General features: G+C 44.6%; 1 protein-coding gene and 1 long non-coding RNA gene across 4 annotated transcripts in view; one reads left to right on the top strand and one right to left on the bottom strand.

The window, feature by feature from the left end:
* The window catches only part of ARFGEF3 (ARFGEF family member 3), a 171,950-nt gene that overhangs the window by 10,364 nt on the left and 141,693 nt on the right, over positions 1 to 19,893 (bottom strand). For all 3 annotated transcript variants that reach the window (XM_087865521.1, XM_045814723.2, XM_087865522.1), the window contains 9 exons: positions 19,388 to 19,491; positions 17,538 to 17,682; positions 13,739 to 13,867; positions 11,109 to 11,285; positions 9,472 to 9,586; positions 8,639 to 8,741; positions 8,274 to 8,405; positions 6,483 to 6,604; positions 1,385 to 2,609 (listed from right to left, as the gene is read on the bottom strand). In XM_087865521.1, the coding sequence (XP_087721647.1) occupies positions 1,385 to 2,609; positions 6,483 to 6,604; positions 8,274 to 8,405; positions 8,639 to 8,741; positions 9,472 to 9,586; positions 11,109 to 11,285; positions 13,739 to 13,867; positions 17,538 to 17,682; positions 19,388 to 19,491 (2,252 nt within the window). The remainder of the gene's footprint in view (positions 1 to 1,384; positions 2,610 to 6,482; positions 6,605 to 8,273; positions 8,406 to 8,638; positions 8,742 to 9,471; positions 9,587 to 11,108; positions 11,286 to 13,738; positions 13,868 to 17,537; positions 17,683 to 19,387; positions 19,492 to 19,893) is intronic.
* LOC148109283 (uncharacterized) lies at positions 1,002 to 14,162 on the top strand. The gene is made up of 3 exons (XR_015726130.1): positions 1,002 to 1,090; positions 4,476 to 7,899; positions 13,767 to 14,162. It is a non-coding gene; the product is annotated as an uncharacterized LOC148109283 (long non-coding RNA).

The following is a 19,893-nucleotide window of genomic DNA, read 5'->3' as shown; positions in this document are numbered from 1 at the left end:
CGAGGCAAGACCCTCCACTGGCAGCAAGACTGGCTCGCTGAAAACTTCAGAGGATGGTTAGCATTTTTTAGCCATGAAGTATTTTTTAAATTAAGGTATGTGTATGTGTATGTGTGTGTGTATATTTATTTCTAGATATGCTATTGCACACTTCCTAGACGACTGTATAGAGTAAACATAACTTTTACATGCACTGGGAAACCAAAAAATTCATCTGACTTGCTTTGATATTTGCTTTCTTGCAGTGGTCTGGGGCCAAACCCGCAGTATCTCCAAGGTATCCTTGTACAAAAATCTTACTTATTCCTCAGATTTTTAAAAACTCTTTTGCCTTCTCATAATGAAATTTCCATAGGACATTTTTAATTATCAGTCTCTATAATGCCTAGCAAACTGGAATAGGACTACCTTCACTCAGGATAACTTTTAAAATCATAAGCAAATCTCCAAGGCATGAAAAAAATTAAGACATTTGTCAAGAAGGTCATCTATTATAGAATAACCATACATCTCCCTTTGGACTTTTGCAAATCTAGTCTGACTCTTGTGGATTTTGAAGTTTGGTTCGATGTTCAAGGACTTTAGAGGAAAATAAGGCCTCTTGTAAGATTCATGTTAAGTCCAAATTTATGTTTATTCTGAGAGTACGTTCCTGCGTAGGTTCACAGAATCCTAGGATCTAAGATCCTAGGCCCACAATTTAAACACCTGGGTTATTTTTAAAGGGCTCCCTATGACTCTAGATCCCTCTATTTCTCTTTTACCATTATGTCTATTCTTAAACTAAACAGTACCAACACTGTTTTCTTCTCAAGCGGAGTTTTTGATGTACATGGAGTTACAAATACTAAATATGTGAAGGAATGGGAACGCTCAAAGCCCTCTTAAGAATGAGCATTGTTATGTACTCCTAATGGGTTAGAAAAGCTCGAGATGAAAACAATTCATTGGTATAACCCCATAATAACAGGCACTTTGCTTTTTTTCCTTTACACAGTTCTTCAGTGCGTCTTCCAGGGATCTGCTCAGGACTCCATGCCAGTGAAAGCACACGCCTATTAGAAGCTTCAGCCTCATCTGATTTATTCAGGTGAGTCCTGAGTTCTCAACAGCTCTTATAACCCGTAAAAATAATTCCTGAAGTTCTCTAAGAATAAAATTTCGCTTTCACACGGATACATTGACCCAGACGGACGCTACGCGCTCGGCTCGGGCGACCCTCGGACTCCGGAGGGGCGCTGGGTGCTGTCTCCTGCAGGTGGCTGTCAGCTGCCGGAAAGTGTGAGCGCTCGGTAGGGGGCCGCGGCTGTCCCTGGAAGGCCAGCCCCCCTCCCGCCCCCGCCAGGTGCGCCTCCCCGCATCCCCGGCGCTGGTGCGAACCCACCTGGATCTGGGCCTCGGCGTCCCTCACCGAGACGCTCAGGGAGCTGCCGGTGGAGCCCGAGCGGGGCCTCTTCTCCTGTCGCAGCAGCTCGGGGCCCGCGCTGAACGAATGGCGCATCTGGCCCTGGTCTATCAAGTGCTGGGGCCGCTGAAGCAGCGGGGAGTCCTGGCCCCTCGCACCCAGTGGCTCTCCCTTCTTCTCCGCTTTGACCTCTTTGGGAAACGGAGGCAGGTTATGCTGCTGCTTCCTCTTTTTGTATTCAGTCATCAGCTTGGAAATGGTTTTGTCGGCCGCCATGGTGTAGATTTTGTTGCCCGCGTTCTCCCACCATTCCTTCTTCCGGCCGGCCTCCTTCTTCTCCACCTTGGGGCTCGGCGGCAGCGGCAGCAGGTCCCCGCCGCCCCCCCGCAGGCTGCCGGGCTCGCCGGCGTGCTCCCGGGGCTGCTGGCTGCGGTCATCCTCGGAAGGGGTGTCTTTCCCCGAGAAGCCTCCGGTTGACGGGGTGGATGACTCCGACTGGAAGGAGGGCAGGATGAAGAACGGGTCGCTCTTGAAGGGGGGCGCCTCCTCCAGGCAGCTCTCCAGGTCCAGGTGCATCTGGATGTAGTGGTTGCACAGCTCCATGCACAGCTTGTGCAGCCTCTTGACCAGCCACACCCAGTCGGCGTTGCTGATGGGCTGGACGCTGAGCGAGGGCAGCCGGGCCCTCCACTGCCGCTTCTCCTTGCCCCGCGGGGGGCTCACCTGGGCCGTCTCCTCGAAAATGTCTTCGTCCTCCGACGAGCACTGCTGCGACGAATCCGTGCTTCTCTCGTCGTCCTCAAAGAGCACTTTCTTCACTTGCTCGGCGGTGATGGTTTCCTGGTTGGTGAGGACGGCGCAGACCAGCGCGTGGAAGTAGATGTTAAAGCTCATGGCCGACTGGCGGTAGAGGTTGGCCGCGCCCCCGATGCCAGACACCTTCTTCAGCAGGCACTTCAGCCCCGGGCTGGTGTCAAACTCCCTCGCCGTCCTGTACGAGTCCAGCAGCAGGTCGAAGATGACTGCCAAGTTCTGCATGGAGATGTACCTGAGGAAGCCGGCCAGCTTGGCCTCGGGCACCTGCACCGTCTTCTCCTCTCCGGGGGAGGGGCCCTTGACGAACTCCTCTAACAAGATGTCGTACAAGTTCTGGAGCAACACTTGATGGGACAGCAAGCTCACCACGATCTCCCTGAAAGAGACGCTTCAAATGAAAACAAGGGGATGGATTAGTAGCCTTCTGCCCAATGCCGGTTGCTTTAAAGCGATTCCAATGTTACATATTTTAGAAGGAGGTAGGCAAAGTTATACACTAAACTGCTTTATTTCAATGCCTTCCTTTAAAAAGGGCAAACTTCGGGGCCCCTGGGTGGCTCAGCTGGTGAAGCGTCTGCCTTCGGCTCAGGTCATGATCCCAGGGTCCTGGGATCGAGTCCCGCCTCGGGCTCCCTGCTCAGTGGGGAGGCTGCTTCTCCTTCTCCCGCAGCTCCCCCTCCACTCTTGTGCGCTCTGTCTCTAAGTAGATAAATAATATCCTTAAAAAAGAAAAAAGGGCCAACTTCTTGGGGCATTACATAATCACCATTTTAATCACAAAGAATGGAATTGCTGATACTTTCTAGGTGCTATATGGTATTTCTGTTCTGTAAAAACTTTTCAATATAGGCACGGTACTGGGATACAATATTTGACATTTTATTACAACTATGAAGGAATTAAATCAGAAAGTAACAATTTCTGGTCAATTCTATGAATTTGAATTGGCTTTCTTCTCTACCCTTTGCTAACAACTTTGGGTTTGAGAAAAAAGTCCAATCTCACTGAAGTCTAGCTTTCTAGGGACCAAACCAGTTTACCAAGATTAACTGTTAATGCTTTAGCTGCATAGACATAAAAACTTCAGTGCTTCCAGCATGTGAGATGGACGAGGGCCAAGCATTCACAAAAGTAAGAAATGGATAATTTAACTCAAGCTTTCTAAACCAAACCTAGGAGAGAAGAAAGCTGTCATCACTTTCATATAATTCTCTTCTGCATCCTTTCCTGCCATCATGGCCACAGCACTCCTCTGTGGGCCCCGAATGCTCTTTTGAATGCACTGAGATGCCTCTCAGGTCAGCTACTTGGCACGGGGGTGTGGGGGGGGGGCGAATCTTCTCTAGACACCTGGCCAGGACTCCTGGTTGAGAAGCGGGCGCAGCCCACATAAGGAAGCCTTACAAGTGCCCCTTGGTGATTTGGCCTCTTCTGTTTGGTTGGATTCTTGTACGAAGAAAACAATTTCAATTCTAGGTACTGCCTTTACTGAATATTTTAATTCACCCTTGTGGTTTGTGGTTTATGGTTTCACTTTGTTTTCACTGTCTTGGAATTGCATGAAAATAGCTTATGCCATTATGTTGCAAACTAATTCCCATAACAGGGTAATTATAAAATCATGACAACTCTTACTGTTTATTTCAAAGATCCAACTATTATGTTAATATGTCTAACTGTGACCTTGCATTTAAAAATGGCTCTTTTAACAGAAAAGAACACAAATGCTTCTGTACATTTACAGGCTGACCTTGCCCTTGGTGCAGTGGGACACCGAGGAAACACAGTATGCTCAGCGCAGATCTGTCATTTACAGACTCTGACCCTTTCTAACAAATCACTTAAGGAATTTTTTTTTTTGGTGGTAAAATATACATGATATAAAGTTGCTATCTGAGCCATTTTTAAAAGTATAATTCAGTGGCATTAAGTACCTGCACAATTTTGGGTAACTGTCACCACTATTTCTAGAACCTTTCATCCCAAACTCAATACCCCTTGAACAATAACTCCCCATTCCCTCCCTCTGTTTGATAAGTTATTTAAGGTACTAGGAACGCTGAGCATTCAGGATATTCTGAAGAGGAGGGCTCTAAAAGCCACAAAGCTGGCCTGGCGCTTCATGTCTACAGCTATAGGACGCTAACTGAACGGAAATCCTGTCACCACTCAAATCTGTTCCGTTGTCTGTCTGCCCCATACACCATAAAGTCCTCAAGGGCCAGGGCTGTAACTTACTCATCTTTCTCCCCAGGGCCCAGGAAAATGTCTGCTGAGAATAGAACTAAGTGTCCAAGACATGTGGAGCAACACAGATTGAACAGATTGCCACCTGCAGGAAATGTTCTCCTTGAGAAATGGCTCTGACACCTCAACCCCATGTCCCTGGCAGCCTGGACTCCTGAAGCCGGAACCACAACCAGAGGGGTGAGTTTGAGAACCTCCAGAAGGTATAAACACCATAGCCCACATGACCTATCACCTTCCCTGAGAGCTGGAAAGCCCTTTCCCAGCAAACCTTTAAAAGGACCATGTTTGAATTATGGAGTATCTTTATCAACTGAGACAGTCCCTTTGTTGCTTTAGGAGATAAAATTGCTGAGTGTGCATGTGGGAAGGACAGAAAATTCCTTTTGCTTTAGGTTCAAGCCACATGATGCACAGGAAGAAAACGAAGGGAAGCAGCTAGAGCAAACACAAATCAACAGATGGTTTTTCAATTTGTTGTACCCAAGTGTTTTTACCTTTTCTCCGCACACCCATCACAAACGGGACTGTGCAGTGCTTCTGAGGCCAAGCGCAAAGGAAAGCTCTCCTCCTGGAGAGTTAATTGCCCCACAGGTGGCTGACTTAAGACGTGCTGGTGCCAGTTTCAGAGAGAAACAGATTCAGAATTTCAAGTACTACATCTTAAAGCTCTCACGCTAGTGGACTGTGGAAAGCTAGGGCTATCCGTGCCAAGGCGATCTAAAATCACACCCAGATTTCTCTTTAATAATAGTATAATCAGTTTGATGTAGGTATTATTTTTTTCCGTGGGCGATTTCAACATGGACCTTTGAGGATACGCCTGATGGTATATACATGAACCTTCCTGAGGTCTACCTCACCTCGTGCTACATCCTTTGCTAAGTTAAGGACTGTCCTATAATAAGAGTCAAATCCAAGAATGCCAAGCGGCTCCACGCCTTAGTGCTGTATGTCCCTGGATAGGTGGCCCAACCTCTCTGAATGTTTCCCCATGGCTGAGATGGGAGGGGAAATATCTAGCCACTGTATCTCACATATTGTGCTCAAATACTTATCATTACTATTTGTGGGCTAGAAGTTTAAAAATGGGCATTTCAGTCATGGCTATTATCTTCAAGTCTAGGAACAATAGTTTTTAGGCAAAATGACAGTATTTAAAAAGGGCAAGATTAGGGGCCCCTGGGTGGCTCAGTCCGTTAACCATTGACTCTTGATTTCAGCTCAGGTCATGATCTCAGGGTCTGCGATAGAACTGCGTCAGGCTCCGCATTCAGTGGGGAGTCTCCTTGAGGTTTTCTCTCTCCCTCTCCCCCCTACTCTCTCTAAAATAATACATAAATCAATCTAAAAAGGCCCAGATTCTTGTGGCAGGGCACAGATCTTTTTGTCTGACAGCTGCATTGCTCACGAGAAGTTGATGTATTTCTCCCTGAAACAGTATGAATCATGCCTCACATTTCAAATTTTTTTTAAAGCATAACATAGATAATACCATAGACACACTGAGTTGTGTCCCCCCCCCCCCCCCGATTCATATGTTGAAGTCCAAACCCGCAGTACCACACTGTGACTATAGCTGGAGATAAGGTCTTGAAAAACAATCAGGGTGGACCCTCATGCACTATGACCAGTGTCACAGAGATTAGGACCCAGGCATGTACGGAAGAAAGACCGTGTGAAGACACAGGGAGAAGGCATCCCTCCAGAAGCCAGGGAGAGAGGCCTCAGAAGAAACCAACCCTGCCGCCCCCGGATCATGGACTTCTAGACTCCAGAACTGTGAGCCAGTACGTTTCTGTTGTTGGAGCCACGCAGTGGAGGGTGCTCTGTATGGCATACTAGTTCCAGGGAGATGTGGAAGCTCTGGTTAAAAAGAGAACAATTTTCTGTAAAACCCTTTGCTAAATGACTCTATAAAAGTTTTCGCTATTCTTAGCCAAAGCTTGGATTACAAGGAGCCAGAACTGAAACTACATGGACGAAGTTGCCCACGTGTTTACTAGCTGCTTACCTCTTCTTGGTGTGTCCATTTGGCTTCTCATCAGGAGGCAGCTCAATAATGAGCTGACAGGACTGAGCGTGATCGAAGTTGTTTGGAGTCTTTGGTGAGCACTGGGTGTCCAACATAAACACCTGCAAAGGTAAGCAAAGGTACAGCTCAGAGCTCCATCATCCGCAACCTGATTCTACCAGGGATTGGCTGGATGGCCCTGGGTAAGTTGCTTACTCTTCCTACTCGTTTCCGCACCTATAAAATGAGGTTGATAATGGTTTCCTACCTGGTGTGTTTGTTGAGAGCATTAATATGTGTGTATTATGTACGTATAGCCTTAAAACAGAAGAATAAATATTCAGAAGTTAGCAGCTGACACTAATACTAATAACACAACTAATTTTATTATGTGACAACTCATTACACTCCAACTAGCAAGCGCTGATATTTAATATTACTTGAGAGTAAATAGAGAGGGGTTGTGTTTGTAAGAAAAAATTTCTGATTTTGATGTCTCTGTGGTATAAGAAATTAATTAGGGCCTCCTGTTGGGACATGGATGTGGCCATACTCTATGGGACTGTGGGAGAAGTGACTAAGAAAACAGTAAACACTTCTTGATTCTTCCCTTTAAAAACAGAAGTATTCTTAAATGTTTTCTTTGCACATTTTGTAAGCATTATCAAATTACCTGGGTTATCTGAAAGGTGGATATAGGAGAAAGGCTGGGGACTGAAGAAGAGAAAATATTAAAGAGTAAAAGCTTTACTAAATGGCCTCTGCCTTTCTTTTCCATTAATGATCTATTGTTTCAGAAGAAGATTCTATGTTCCTGCTGTTGGTGGGATGTAGTTTGGAAGCCCACTGTGAGCACGTGGGGGAAAATCTTTAGCAGTGTAGTGGATTCCCCTTACGGCAGCTATTGCCTATAACCCCCAATTCACTTTACTTTTCTAAAGATTTAGAATACTTATCCAATAATTCAATCCAACACTGCATAGGAATTTATAAAAATTTCTTAATGTTTTAAACATACCACACACATTTGCAAAATATCTTCTGCATATGAAGACATACTTCAAATATGTCTGTTGCCAATACTCAACAACCACTCCTATTATGAATATATGTAAATTTAGGGATAGTGCTTAATCCTGCTGGAAGCCCCATGCGGTCTATGTTAGGGACAGACTGACATGTCACTTAAGTATGTGGGAGCATGTCTGTAGCCAGCGCTAGTGCTGGAAGGCCTTTTGTGATTTAGGAAATGTCTGTTGAGTTGGAGAGTTACTAAGTGTCTTCTGTATGCCTTGCCCTAGGAACACCAAGAAAGTATAATATGTTCTCTGCTCCTCAGAAGACTACCACCAACTTTTCTGACTTCTGACATCTGCCAGAAGAAAAAAGTCATTGCTACATGGTGATCCCTGAGTGGGTAAGTATATTTTAATTTTACTTATGAGTTACATTCCACTGAAATTAAGCAGCTTGTAAATGTTAAGCTCTATACAGGAGATGTAAGAAAAAAACCCAAATAGGGACTCATAGACTGCAAGTAACATCAAAATTTAAGCAAATATGGTAATATAAGGAGTCCAAGCAAGTTTATCTGATTTGGGCACTGGAGGACGCACTAAGAAAGAGATGGTGGAAAGGATTATAATGCTGTTGACTGAGTCAGCCATGCCTCATCAAGAACAGTACTGACAAGACGGGAGGGCTAGGAGATGTATGTCCCTAAGGGAATGAAAGGCAGTCTGGTGATGGAAGACCATCAGGAAGAAGCTTCTAGAAGTCCCCAGTCCTTACCTGCTGAGCCATGGCTCGAATGCGCCAGTACTCGGCCTCGGCACTGGGGGAGGAGGAGGGGGCCGCCACCCTCACCTGGCAGCCTTCGCCGCTGAAGCTCTCGGTGCCGCTGTGGAAGCAGCCCAGCAGATCCTGGGGAGAAACACAGCAGACGTTTCCTGGCTGCATCCGGGTCCATCCTGGAGCTGCCATCGTCCCCGCGTCTGGGACGAGAGCACTGATCTGACAGCTTCTTTCTCCCCCTGGGTCGGAGTTCGGGGAGACTGTCTGCTAAGAGGAGGGCGGCATCCAGCTGCCGCATGGGACAGGCACCAGGGGCCACGGAAGACGGGAACCCGCCCTGGCTCTTGCTGCGAGCACCTTACCTTCACAGGCTTGAGCGTGGCGGAGAACGCGTCCTGCAGGGCACAGCAGGCAAGCCTCCACATCTCTTCAGTGAACACGGGGCCCGCGGTGACGAGCACGTACCTGCTCGAAGAGACAAGGAGAGAAGTCTCGAATCAGTACGTGCTGTTGTCCCTCCAGAAGCACACACACAATTACTCCCCAGCTTCTGTACAGCTCTTGCTGCCTCTTACCACTCCTGTCTTCAATCCGACTGGTGGTCCATTGTCCCAACACTATTTCCTAACGCATTTCACTATAAACATAGCAATGGGTCCCCATGACAAATAGGGCCATGTTTTGACCAAGCTTTGCATGCAAGACTATATATATTCTGTACTACTTTTCCATTCTAGCCCCATTTTCTACTACTCCTTGACAAATAACAAAAACCCTCTTGCCACTTGTGACGCTGATCTCCATGCTTAGGTCTGTGATGTTCTGCTTGCAAGTCCGCATCTAGCAAAAGCTTGCCCACCTTGAGGGATCTAAGTGTCATTAATAGAAAAAGCCCTTGCTGACCACCTACTCCCCTGCCCTCCTTGGCACGTACGGTAACTCCTTCCTATTATCATTTTCCATGTGTCTCTCTGTTATGTCCTTTAGAAAAGGCTATAAGCCTCTTGAGGGTAGGGACCTTCATAGACTTCCTGTGCACCGAATGCCTCACACAATAAATATTTGCTGCTTAAACAGTGAAATGAGGAATTATTGGTGTATACATATAGACATTTTTACTTCTAGAAAGCAATTCAAAAAGTGGATTGCTACAATAAAGTAATTTTGTGGAGAGCCGGGGGATTTTTTTCCTCACCGAATGCAGGAGCAGCCCACTCTGGAGATGGTTTCTGTGGGCTTGGCCACACACGCTACCAGCAACTCAAACAGGTCCTTCAGCACCGTGTTGATCATGCTCTCGTACCGGATGTCTGCATGGAAAAGGAAGACCAAGATTTCACTCAACTCTGTTGTGAAGGAGTGGGTTGAAATGGCATCTCTAGCAAAAGGAGAAAGTCTGAGCAATAAAAAGATGATACATCTGGGGGGAAAAAAGCAATCTTCTTGGATTTTCTTAAACTTGAATTTAGCTTGTATTAATCGTTGCATGATGAAATATATGATTTACTTTGATGTACTGATGTACATTTTTCAAAGTGATGCATATAATTCATCTACTTCCACAGAAGAGAACACATACAGCGTGACTAGTAGCTGGTAAAAAAGAAACATAGACTTTCCTCAGGCCTGACAGACCAAGTGCTTGTGGCAAACAGACCCTCTCTCATCATCTGAACTTCTCAGTGTGGCTTCGGTCTGCACACCATCCCCAAAGAAAATGGGACTTCCCCAAATCACATTCTATTTTCCCAAGTCAAGGAATACATCTGTATTCTTTTCCTCAAGGTCCTTGTGATGACACCAATCCAATTTTCAGTAGCATCCTCAGTGGTTCTGTGCTGTGCAAAGCAATGATCCAGTTGAGAACATCTACCCCTAGGGACAGTTATTGCTTATACGTGGAAACACCCACTGTTTTCCTTCTCAACGTTCTTTTTTTGCAGAGGCAAGTTGTCCTTATTAAATTTAGTAGAGCTACCCGTTTCTTATCTTTGCTTTTTGACTCTCCCTTGGGGTGAACATCTCGTGAGTTTTTCTTTTTTTTCTTTTCTTTTTTTTTTTTTTCAGATTTTATTTATTTATTCAACAGAGATAGAGACAGCCAGCGAGAGAGGGAACACAAGCAGGGGGAGTGGGAGAGGAAGAAGCAGGCTCCTAGCGGAGGAGCCTGATGTGGGGCTCGATCCCATAAAGCCGGGATCACGCCCTGAGCCGAAGGCAGACGCTTAACCGCTGTGCCACCCAGGCGCCCCCTCATGAGTTTTTCTAACCTATCCAACAAGGGAGTCCCTTACCTTACCTCTTCTTTATAAAGAAAAGCCAAAGGCATATAGAATTATAACATCTAGGGTTAACAGTGATTTTTTTTTTCTGACTTCAATATACTATCCACTGCATACTTTCAGATCTTTTTTAAAGTGCCACAGATATTAAGACACTTCACCCCTAACCTCCCAAACAACTTCTTGCCTATAATTGAAGCCTTTGCTAAAATCTTATCTCCTCCACTTGGCCTCCCAGAGGAAGCAGGAGGATACACCCCTCTCTCGCCCAGACAACAAGGCCAGTTCTTTTTTAAATTTATTACATATTTGAACTTGCCTCCCTTCTCATATACAGATCTACTAGATGGCATTATATTTTTAGCCACATATGTATTTTAAGTATCAATTTTCATTTTGATAATCTAGGAGAAGGTTGGCACTGACCATATAATTCTCTTCTTTTAGTAATTTCCAGACAAAAATCATACACTGGTATTTAGAAGCACTTTTAGACAGTGATGATTCCCATGAAAAAGAAATACTCGGCATGGTGTGGGAGCGTAGCTACCTGAGTGTATAAAGCTTTGAATGTGCTCCACCACCAGCTCACAAGACAGGCCAATGGCATGCTTGAAATTAGCAGAAGCCGCATCCCAGTACGAATGGTCTTTATGGCTACGACGGAGCCAAACGGACATCACCGGGAGGAGAAGGTGAACAACCGCATAGATTCCAAACCCTGGTCCTGAAACAGAAAAGTCAGTGTCAGAACTGTGATTGCAGCAGCATTCCTGTAGGGAAACGGAAGTTACCGTCATGGCTTGGCATGGCCCGTCTCTTTCACAGGAGCCCCCCGGCCCCCGACTCTCTGAGAACTTAAGAGGAAAAAGAATTAACTATCGATTGGTCTTCAGCAGCATTCTTTTTTTTTTTTTCTTAAGATTTGTTTTAGAGAGCATGTGAGTAGGGGGGAAGGGCAGAGGGAGAAGGAGAATCGCAAGCAGACTCCCCGCTGAGTGCACAGCCGGACGTGGGGTTCAATCCCATGAGCCCGAAATTATGACCTGAGCCAAAATCAAGAGTCAGAGGCTTAACTGACAGAGCCACCCAGGTGACCCTCTTTTTTGTTTCTGTATGAACTTAGTTATGCAAATGATACATGAATAAATTCAAATACCAGTAAAGCTAAAGTATCATCTAACTCCAGTCCCCAGATGTAAACATACAGATGCATAGACACGTATGAGAAAATATCCTCTAAAGTTCACGTGCAAATATCTATATGAAACATCAAGAAACACATTAACGTGGGTTAGAGATCATTCTGTTCGGGTGGATTTAGACATTCCCTCATTTTTACCGCCATATTCTATTCCATTGTATGTATATACAACAGTTATTTATCTGTTCCCTTACTGATGGACATTTAAGGTGTTCTAATATTTTGCTTTATTGACAACGCTATAATGAAAATCCTTGTGAAAGTGATGGATTTTTAAAGTTCTTTTTTTTTTTTTTAAAGAATGTATTTATTTATTCGACAGAGAGACAGCCAGTGAGAGAGGGAACACAAGCAGGGGGAGCGGGAGAGGAAGAAGCAGGCTCATAGCGGAGGAGCCTGATGTGGGGCTCGATCCCATAACGCCGGGATCACGCCCTGAGCCGAAGGCAGACGCTTAACCGCTGTGCCACCCAGGCGCCGCATGGATTTTTAAAGTTCTGATTAAAAAAGCAAGCATCTTTTTTCTAATAAGCACGAAAAACAACATGAGAGTACAAAGAAAGAAACCTTATCCCCAGAGATAATCACCTTTTCATGTTTGACTCCTAGTCTTTTTGAATGTACATGTGTATTTAGAGATACATAAAATTTCATGATGTTGTGATTGTACTCCATAGTGTATATACTTTAAATGTAATTACAAATACACATTTTAATGTCTGTGGAATATTTATATGCTCTTATAATTATTTAATACTTTTACTTAACCCATTAGGGTGTTCATAATTTTTTTGGTATTCAATATATTTCAGCTATCATTATATACCCATTTTGTCTTCATCACTATTAATTTCCTTTGATGATAGATTTCTAGAATTAATTAGGTTAAGTGCTCCTCACACATATTTAATGGCAAACAGAAAATGGTACTGACTAGTGAAAGAGAGGTGTATAATTCTTTTAAATACCGCTTATTTTTGGATAAAAGGCTGATAACTTTTTGACATGGGAGTAGCTATTCTGGCTTTTCTGCAAAAAATTCTTCTATGACCTTTGCAATGGACCTTAAAACAGTATCAATTATCAAGTCTTCATTAGTTTGTGATAAATACAAAACTCTCGCAACCATGGAATTAACTAGTGAGTTCATTTGTGGTTCTGATTCTGTTTGTGGAAACTAAAATTTCTATAGTTGCTTGGATCTTAGGAAAATTTGCATGTGTTAAGTGTACATGCTAAATTTGATTAATTCAAAAGAAGAATTAGGGCCATTCTTTTCCTGTACCATCAAGGTACTAGGTGATCACTACATGTCTTTTTCCTTTTTTGAGAGAGAGAGAGAGAGAGAGCATGCGCGAGCGCGAGCACAAGCAGGGGAGGGGCAGAGGGAGAGAGAGAGACAATCTTAAGCATGCATGGAGCCCAATGTGGGGCTCGATCTCACAACCTACAGATCATGACCTGAACTGGAATCAAAAGTCAGATGCTAACTGAGTCACCTAGGCGCCCTACATGTCTTTTGCTCAATCTAATGATCTATGACCTTTATACATTCAAGAACTTGCTGTCTTAGTATCGTATATATTTTGAGTGGTTTGTTTATGTCACTGGAGACTCTGACAGCCCTGGGGCCAAGAGCATGTAAGATCCAGTTAAAGAGGAAAGCTGTAATCATGGAACAGAGCAAAGCCAATAACCGTGGCCTGATTATTGGAGGGATCCCACACCCCCAAAGAACTGGATAGCACACATTATTTGTAAATGGACTGGTGGGAATACATGTCAACAATGACAGGACTTATCTTAACCATCACTGCATCATTGTCATTCAACACGTATTCACCGAGCGTCTACTATGCATGAAGTTCTGCACCACGTCTAGGGTTAGAGCTGGGAAATGGGCAGACACACAGAAATACCTTCCTGAAAAAAGTTATGACAACTCCCCACTGAAAGACAGACATAGAAATTCTTACCAGGTGTTTTCGTCACATCTCTCAACAGCTCGAAGAGTAAATCCAAGGTTGGTGGTTGGTGCTGACGTGGACAGTTGGACACAGCCGCTGTCAGCTGCTCCAGCAGGAGGATCCAGACTTCTATCAGCCCTGGAAACCAAGAAGCAGATCTCGGTGAAATCCAGTTAAACACAACACACGTCATCATAAGATCAAACTGAACATTGTTAGTGTGGCAGTGTGCTATATGGTGAGGTAGCCCTCCGTGTCTACAAGCGTGGACGGATTATGATTTACATGCTCTAACAAAGTCAAAGGGAAAAACCCAAAATTTATTCTCATCCCCCTACAGGATGAAGATGATGTGGTAAATTCTATGTTGAAACAACTGTCAGATATCTTGGGAGCTGATGATACCAAAATAATAAAAAATCCTTTTGTATCATCTTAGTGTATCTTTTTTTTAAATTGTTTTATCATAAATATATAACAAAAATTTGCCACTTTAACCCCTTTTACATATACAATTCAGTGGTACTCATTACATGCACGGTTTTGTGCAACTGTCTCCGCTACCTAGTTCCAAAACTTTTTTATTTTTAAGATTTTATTTATTTATTCGACAGAGACCGAGACAGCCAGCGAGAGAGGGAACACAAGCAGGGGGAGTGGGAGAGGAAGAAGCAGGCTCATAGCGGAGGAGCCTGATGTGGGGCTCGATCCCATAACGCCGGGATCATGCCCTGAGCCGAAGGCAGACGCTTAACCGCTGTGCCACCCAGGCGCCCCTAAAACTTTTTTTATAAATCATCTCAAACAGAAGCCCTGCAACCAGTAACTTTCTATTCTCCCCTCACTCCAGCTCCCTGGGAACCTCTCATCTACTTTCTGTCTTTATGAAGTTGCCTATTCTGGGTATTTCATGTAAGTGGAATCACGCAGTATTTGTGTTTCTGTGTCTGGCTTATTTCATTTAGCGTCATGTTCTCAGGGTCCATCCATGTTGTACTGTGTATCGGATGAATAATACTCCCTTGTATGTTGTACCACGTTCTGTTAGTTCATTCATCTGTTGATGGACACGCGTTGTTTTCACCTTTGGCTGTGGTGAGTAAGGCTGCAAGGACATAGGAGTGCAAGTATCTCTTTCAGTCTCAGTTCCTTAGGGTATAGACCCAGGAGAGGGATTTCTGGGTCATCTAGTAGTTCTGTTTAGTTTTTTTTTAAGATATACCACTGTTTTCCATAGAGGCTGCACCATTTTATATTCCGGTGAGGGTTCCAATTTCTCCACATCCTTGCCAACGCTTACTTTGTTTTTTAACTACAGCCATCCTAGTAGGTGTGGTTTTGATTACATTTCCCTGATGAATAATGATGTTAAGCATCTTTTGCCTTTTTGTAGATCATCTGAGCAATATCTATTCATGTCCCTTGCCCATTTTTAAATTGTGTTGTCTTGTTGAGTTTTAGGAATTCTTTATATATTCTGGATATTAAAACCTTATCAGAAATAAGATTTACAAACATGTTCTCCTTTCGATTGTCCTTGATAATGTCCTTTGATGCACAAAAGTCTTTAATTTTGCTGAAGTCCGAGACATCCAGTTTTTCTTTTGTTGCTCATGTGTGCTAGTCTATTTTCTTTGCTCTTCCTTGTGCCCCATTTTTTCCAGAGGTCCCTCATTCATCTCCCGTCTCTCTCTTTTTTTTTTTTCTTGCAATCTATACCTTATTTTGACTTTACCTGCCTGCCTTGCAGTTGGTGCTGCCGGCTCTCTCATGCCGGGTACATGCAAATCACTTCGTGTACTGCTCACAGATGGGGAAGGGTGCTCCCAGAATCAACAGAATCACACAACCAGAGCAGCACACCTCTCAGTACACACCTCTCTTCCCCCTCCCCTTCAGAGTTTCATTTTAAAAATAATAAGATACTAAATTTTATTGTTGCTCATTACTAGGGAAAGGAAGAAACATGAGATGCTTTTTATGAGATCTAAACAATTTTAGTTTTGCCATTTACAGAAGCACTGTCTGAGCCAACATTCCTGCTCACCCCTGCCTTTGGAAATCTGTGAATCTGCCGCTCAGATAACTGCTGCAGAGAAAGGACTCGACTTACTTGTCTAGCTTCATCCCAAAGGACCTAGAATAGAGTATAAAAAAATAGCCCACCCTACATTTTAATTCTAATACTTCTCATTTTCCTGTGAGAGATAACTGTCAAAAGATGGCAGCTTTTAAATATTCCCATTAATCCCTAGGGTGCCTGGGTGGCTCAGTCGGTTAAGTGTCTGCCTTTGGCTCAGGTCATGATCCCGGGGTCTGTGGGGAGCCTGCTTCTCCCTCTCCTTCTGCCCCCCCCCACTCGTGCTCTCTTCTCTCTCTCTCTTAATAAATAAAAATCTTTAAAAAAATAAATACTCCCATTAAGAAAATCTACTTCCACAATTTTGAACATCCCCATTCATAGGAAGCTAAACCAAACCCATGAACCACAAATAAACTAGCTGACAATGGTTCATGAACCTCAAAATATAAGCAAGTGTAAACAAGCTAATTTATAGGAAGTGCAGAAGCCAGGATCGCATGTTACGTACAACTCTAGGGGGTACGACCAATCAAGTCCACCCGGAAAATTCCATGGGACACAAGACCTCACTTCTTCAACACATGAAGTGCAAAGGGGTGAAAAAGAGTTGAAGAGGAAAATCTAGAGATTGAAAAGGACTTCAGAGACCTATCAGCCAAACACAGAATGCAGAACAAAGCATTTACAACTGTTTTCAAGACTGTCTTACAGATAAACGACAGTAGCTTCTGTTTGTAATGGTCTCGGTTGGAGGTTTAAGAGGCTAAGTAAAAATTACTCTTAACTAATCATTAGATGAAACCTCTATTACGCAACATCTAGCCAATTTCCATTTTATTTGTTCTCCACATTAGCTATTCTTTCCAATGGTTCTTCCTTAAAATTAGTCTCAACCAGTGAGGCTTTACTGTTTATAATCCCTATGGAAAACTGTAAATCCTCTCGCCACTCTCCTAAGTGAATTTATAACAGAAAAATAAAACAAAAATTAAAAATGAATAAAAAAGCAAATTTAAAAAAACCTCTCCCCAAAACTCCTTTTACAAGGGTTTGAATCAAACTATGCCAGTTATCTGTCCCCTTTAAGGATATAATTTCTACTTCTAGATCTAGAACAGGGCAGGTCGACTGAATCAGAAGACAAGCATGAGCGTGAGTTAACCCATCGGAAAATTTCCCAAAGTTACCAGACTGAGCTCCAATCCACAGGAAATTACATGGGAACTAATTTGAAACACATTCTTTAAAATTATTCTTTTAATGAGCCTTCAGTTCCACCAGTCACAAATAGATTCTCTCTTCAGTAGTGGCTTAATTTCCCCAGTCTCTAACCAAATAGTCCTGCAGGAAGTAATTATATAATGATTGTGTTTCCTAGAAGGTATTAAAGACAATTACCAGCCAATTTAAGTACCAACGCAACCACATTCCAATTTGCTAAATTATAGAGAATTCAGAGTTAGAAACTATATTTAGTGGTGTCTGCAGATCTGCGCTGAGCTTGGATAGAGGCATCCATCTAAAAAGGATGGGTGTGAAGACATCAAATGATGTTTTAAGCGGTCCATGGAAACTCTAGGGACGCTTGTTCTGTTAGAATTAAAACCAGTAGCAACATCAGTGCGTGGTCATTCTTACGATCTATAAGCTACTGAACTCACGGCTTAAGCTTCTGGGAATATGAACACAGCAAATAACCTGGTTCAGTCCAGTCAATAAACTCACCAGTGTCGTCATCAAAATCAGACAGGACCGACTCCATTCCATCCTCACTGCTCGCCGACTGCTCCTGAAGTCTTCGAGGCAAGCTGGCAAGTCGCCCGCTAAGGAATATTGGCTTCAGGGGCATTTTGTAGATTTTGGCCAGTAACTAAGTAACAAAAGATCAAATTGCAATTATATATCGGAAAAAGCTGCACTCTGGGTGTTAAAGGGGAATAAAGTTATATGTCAGCAATACTGGGGTTAGGGAAAAGCCGAGAAGCTCCCAGCATATGAAAGTTCTGAGGTTATAATTTGGATCCATTCGGCAGCTCCCGAGAGGCATCTATCCCATGGAGCAGATGAAAACAGCATTTACTGGAAACCAAAAGGTAGAGGAAAAAGGCTCTAGGGATACTTTTTCAGCATCTCAATTACCTATGAGTTTTACAGACCCTGGTAAACCAACCCGGGGAACCACAAAACACGTCACGAGTTTTTGCCTACAGGAAAGTGTTCTGTGGGGACCACTGAGAAGACAGTCTCTGGGTAAATGGGATACCAGACTGACTTCCCCTTCCCTTGCCTCAACACCAGGGCAACGAGGCCAACGGTAAGTGGGGAAAGGGAGGCATCTGTGGGCTCGGGGGGGGGGGGCAGACGCAGGTATTGAACGCAGAACTGACAGACTGCCCTGGGTTCTTTATTCCCCTCGCTGTAAGAGCCCAGTGCCCCCAGGAACCCTCATCATGGGGCCAAACTCCCAAGGAGCCCCACAGATTAGAACTGTGCCTGCTGTGCCAGGGGAAGAGCTGCAGGTGAGTCAGACAAAATTCCTGTCCTGGGGGGCTTACAATGATCCCTTCACAAACAATAAATAACATTTTGGACCTAAAGGCTATAGAAAAAACATTAGGCGATACTAGAGTGACCAGGGTATATGGGAGTGTTGGCAACGAGCCGGGAGATCCTTAAGCTCTGATCTCTCTGAGGAGGTGAGGTTTCAGATGAGATCCAGGAAGATAAAGAGTGTCGCAAGGAGATGCAGGGAGAGGACATTCCAGGCAGAGGGAAGAGCAATGCCCCTGAGCCGTAAGGCGCTATGTATCTGAGGGAAAGAAAGTCGGTGTGGTTGGAGCACAGAGTGAGAGGGAAGGATCTGAGGGTGGAAAGGTAGCTGGGGTCCTGTCATGTGGGGCCTTGTGGAGGCAGCTGGGGGAAGAAGCTGGGGCTGGGCATCCTTTCTAAAGCCCTGGGGCTTCCCACAATCGCTGCTATCACCGCTGGAGAGGTTCCACAGACAGGAAAAGGCCTGGGGACACAACCTGCGGAGACAGCAGGGCAACTACTGAGAGCATTACTGAAGCCTGGGGGCGAAAAGGCTTCAGGAGGCGGCCTCCTCTTGGGATAATGGCCATTACTGGAGTTAGCACAACGGAGGTCACTGTTCCCTTTGATAAGCACGGTTTGGTGGGATTTCCTCACTAGATCTTGACTGAATGTGCACCCCCCTTTGGTTTTTGTCTCTCTTCAATGGTGGCACCCCCACCATCCATGTCTTATCATGAAGACTTCCCAGGACCTCATGACCCCTCTCCCTGCAGCCTGACGCAGACAGAGAGATTATGACAGTTCCTGTGTCTGAGTGTACATGAGAAGTTTCTGAGATTTCAATTCAGTTGTGTGTTCTAGCACGTTTGTTCCTTTCTCTCCTTCACAGAAGGGGTGGGGACAACCATTCCTACTCCAGATCTAAGCCCCTGGTCTCCTCAGAGTCAGCAGAAAGTGTTTCTCTTGGGCTTCAGCAAAAGACATCCGTGCACGTTTCGCGAGCATCGTCTGAGGCGGGTTTCAGGGCCTGGAGCTCCGTGTACCTGAGAGCAGCGCCTGAGGTAATCCAGCGCGGGGAGGCACAGGTCAGGGGACGTGGCTCCGGGTCCCGGGACACAGTCTCCTATTTCCTTACAGTCCACCTCTCCTGGAAGACAGACAGACAAAATCACCCCTGAGGTCCCCCTTCAACGGAAGACCTATTTATTCACACAGCATTCGTTCATCAAACGTCGGCTAAAATAGAAGAAAAAATGATCCCAAACTCAGTGACCCTGAGAAGAATCCTTTTGGTCACTTTTCCCCTCTGCATGTGTACATGTTAAATACAGCTGGGAATCATACCGCACCTCTTATTTTTTTGGGATCATTCCATTTTGTAACTCCCCTTTTCACTAAGCCACGCTTTCCCCGGATTCTACCACAATTCCTTCAGTGGCTGGCCGGTGTTCTTTTGCACCCGGTGCACCGTAACTCCCTTCACCGCGCCCCTGCTGCGGATGGTGTGACCCTGAAGCTCAATGATAAAGGACAGTTCTGGCGACAAGCC

This window comes from Ursus americanus, chromosome 11 (genome assembly GCF_024610735.1).
Source record: "Ursus americanus isolate L20-20 chromosome 11, mUrsAme1.1.p, whole genome shotgun sequence".
NCBI lineage: Eukaryota > Metazoa > Chordata > Mammalia > Carnivora > Ursidae > Ursus > Ursus americanus.
This window is presented reverse-complemented; position numbering and strand designations above follow the sequence as displayed.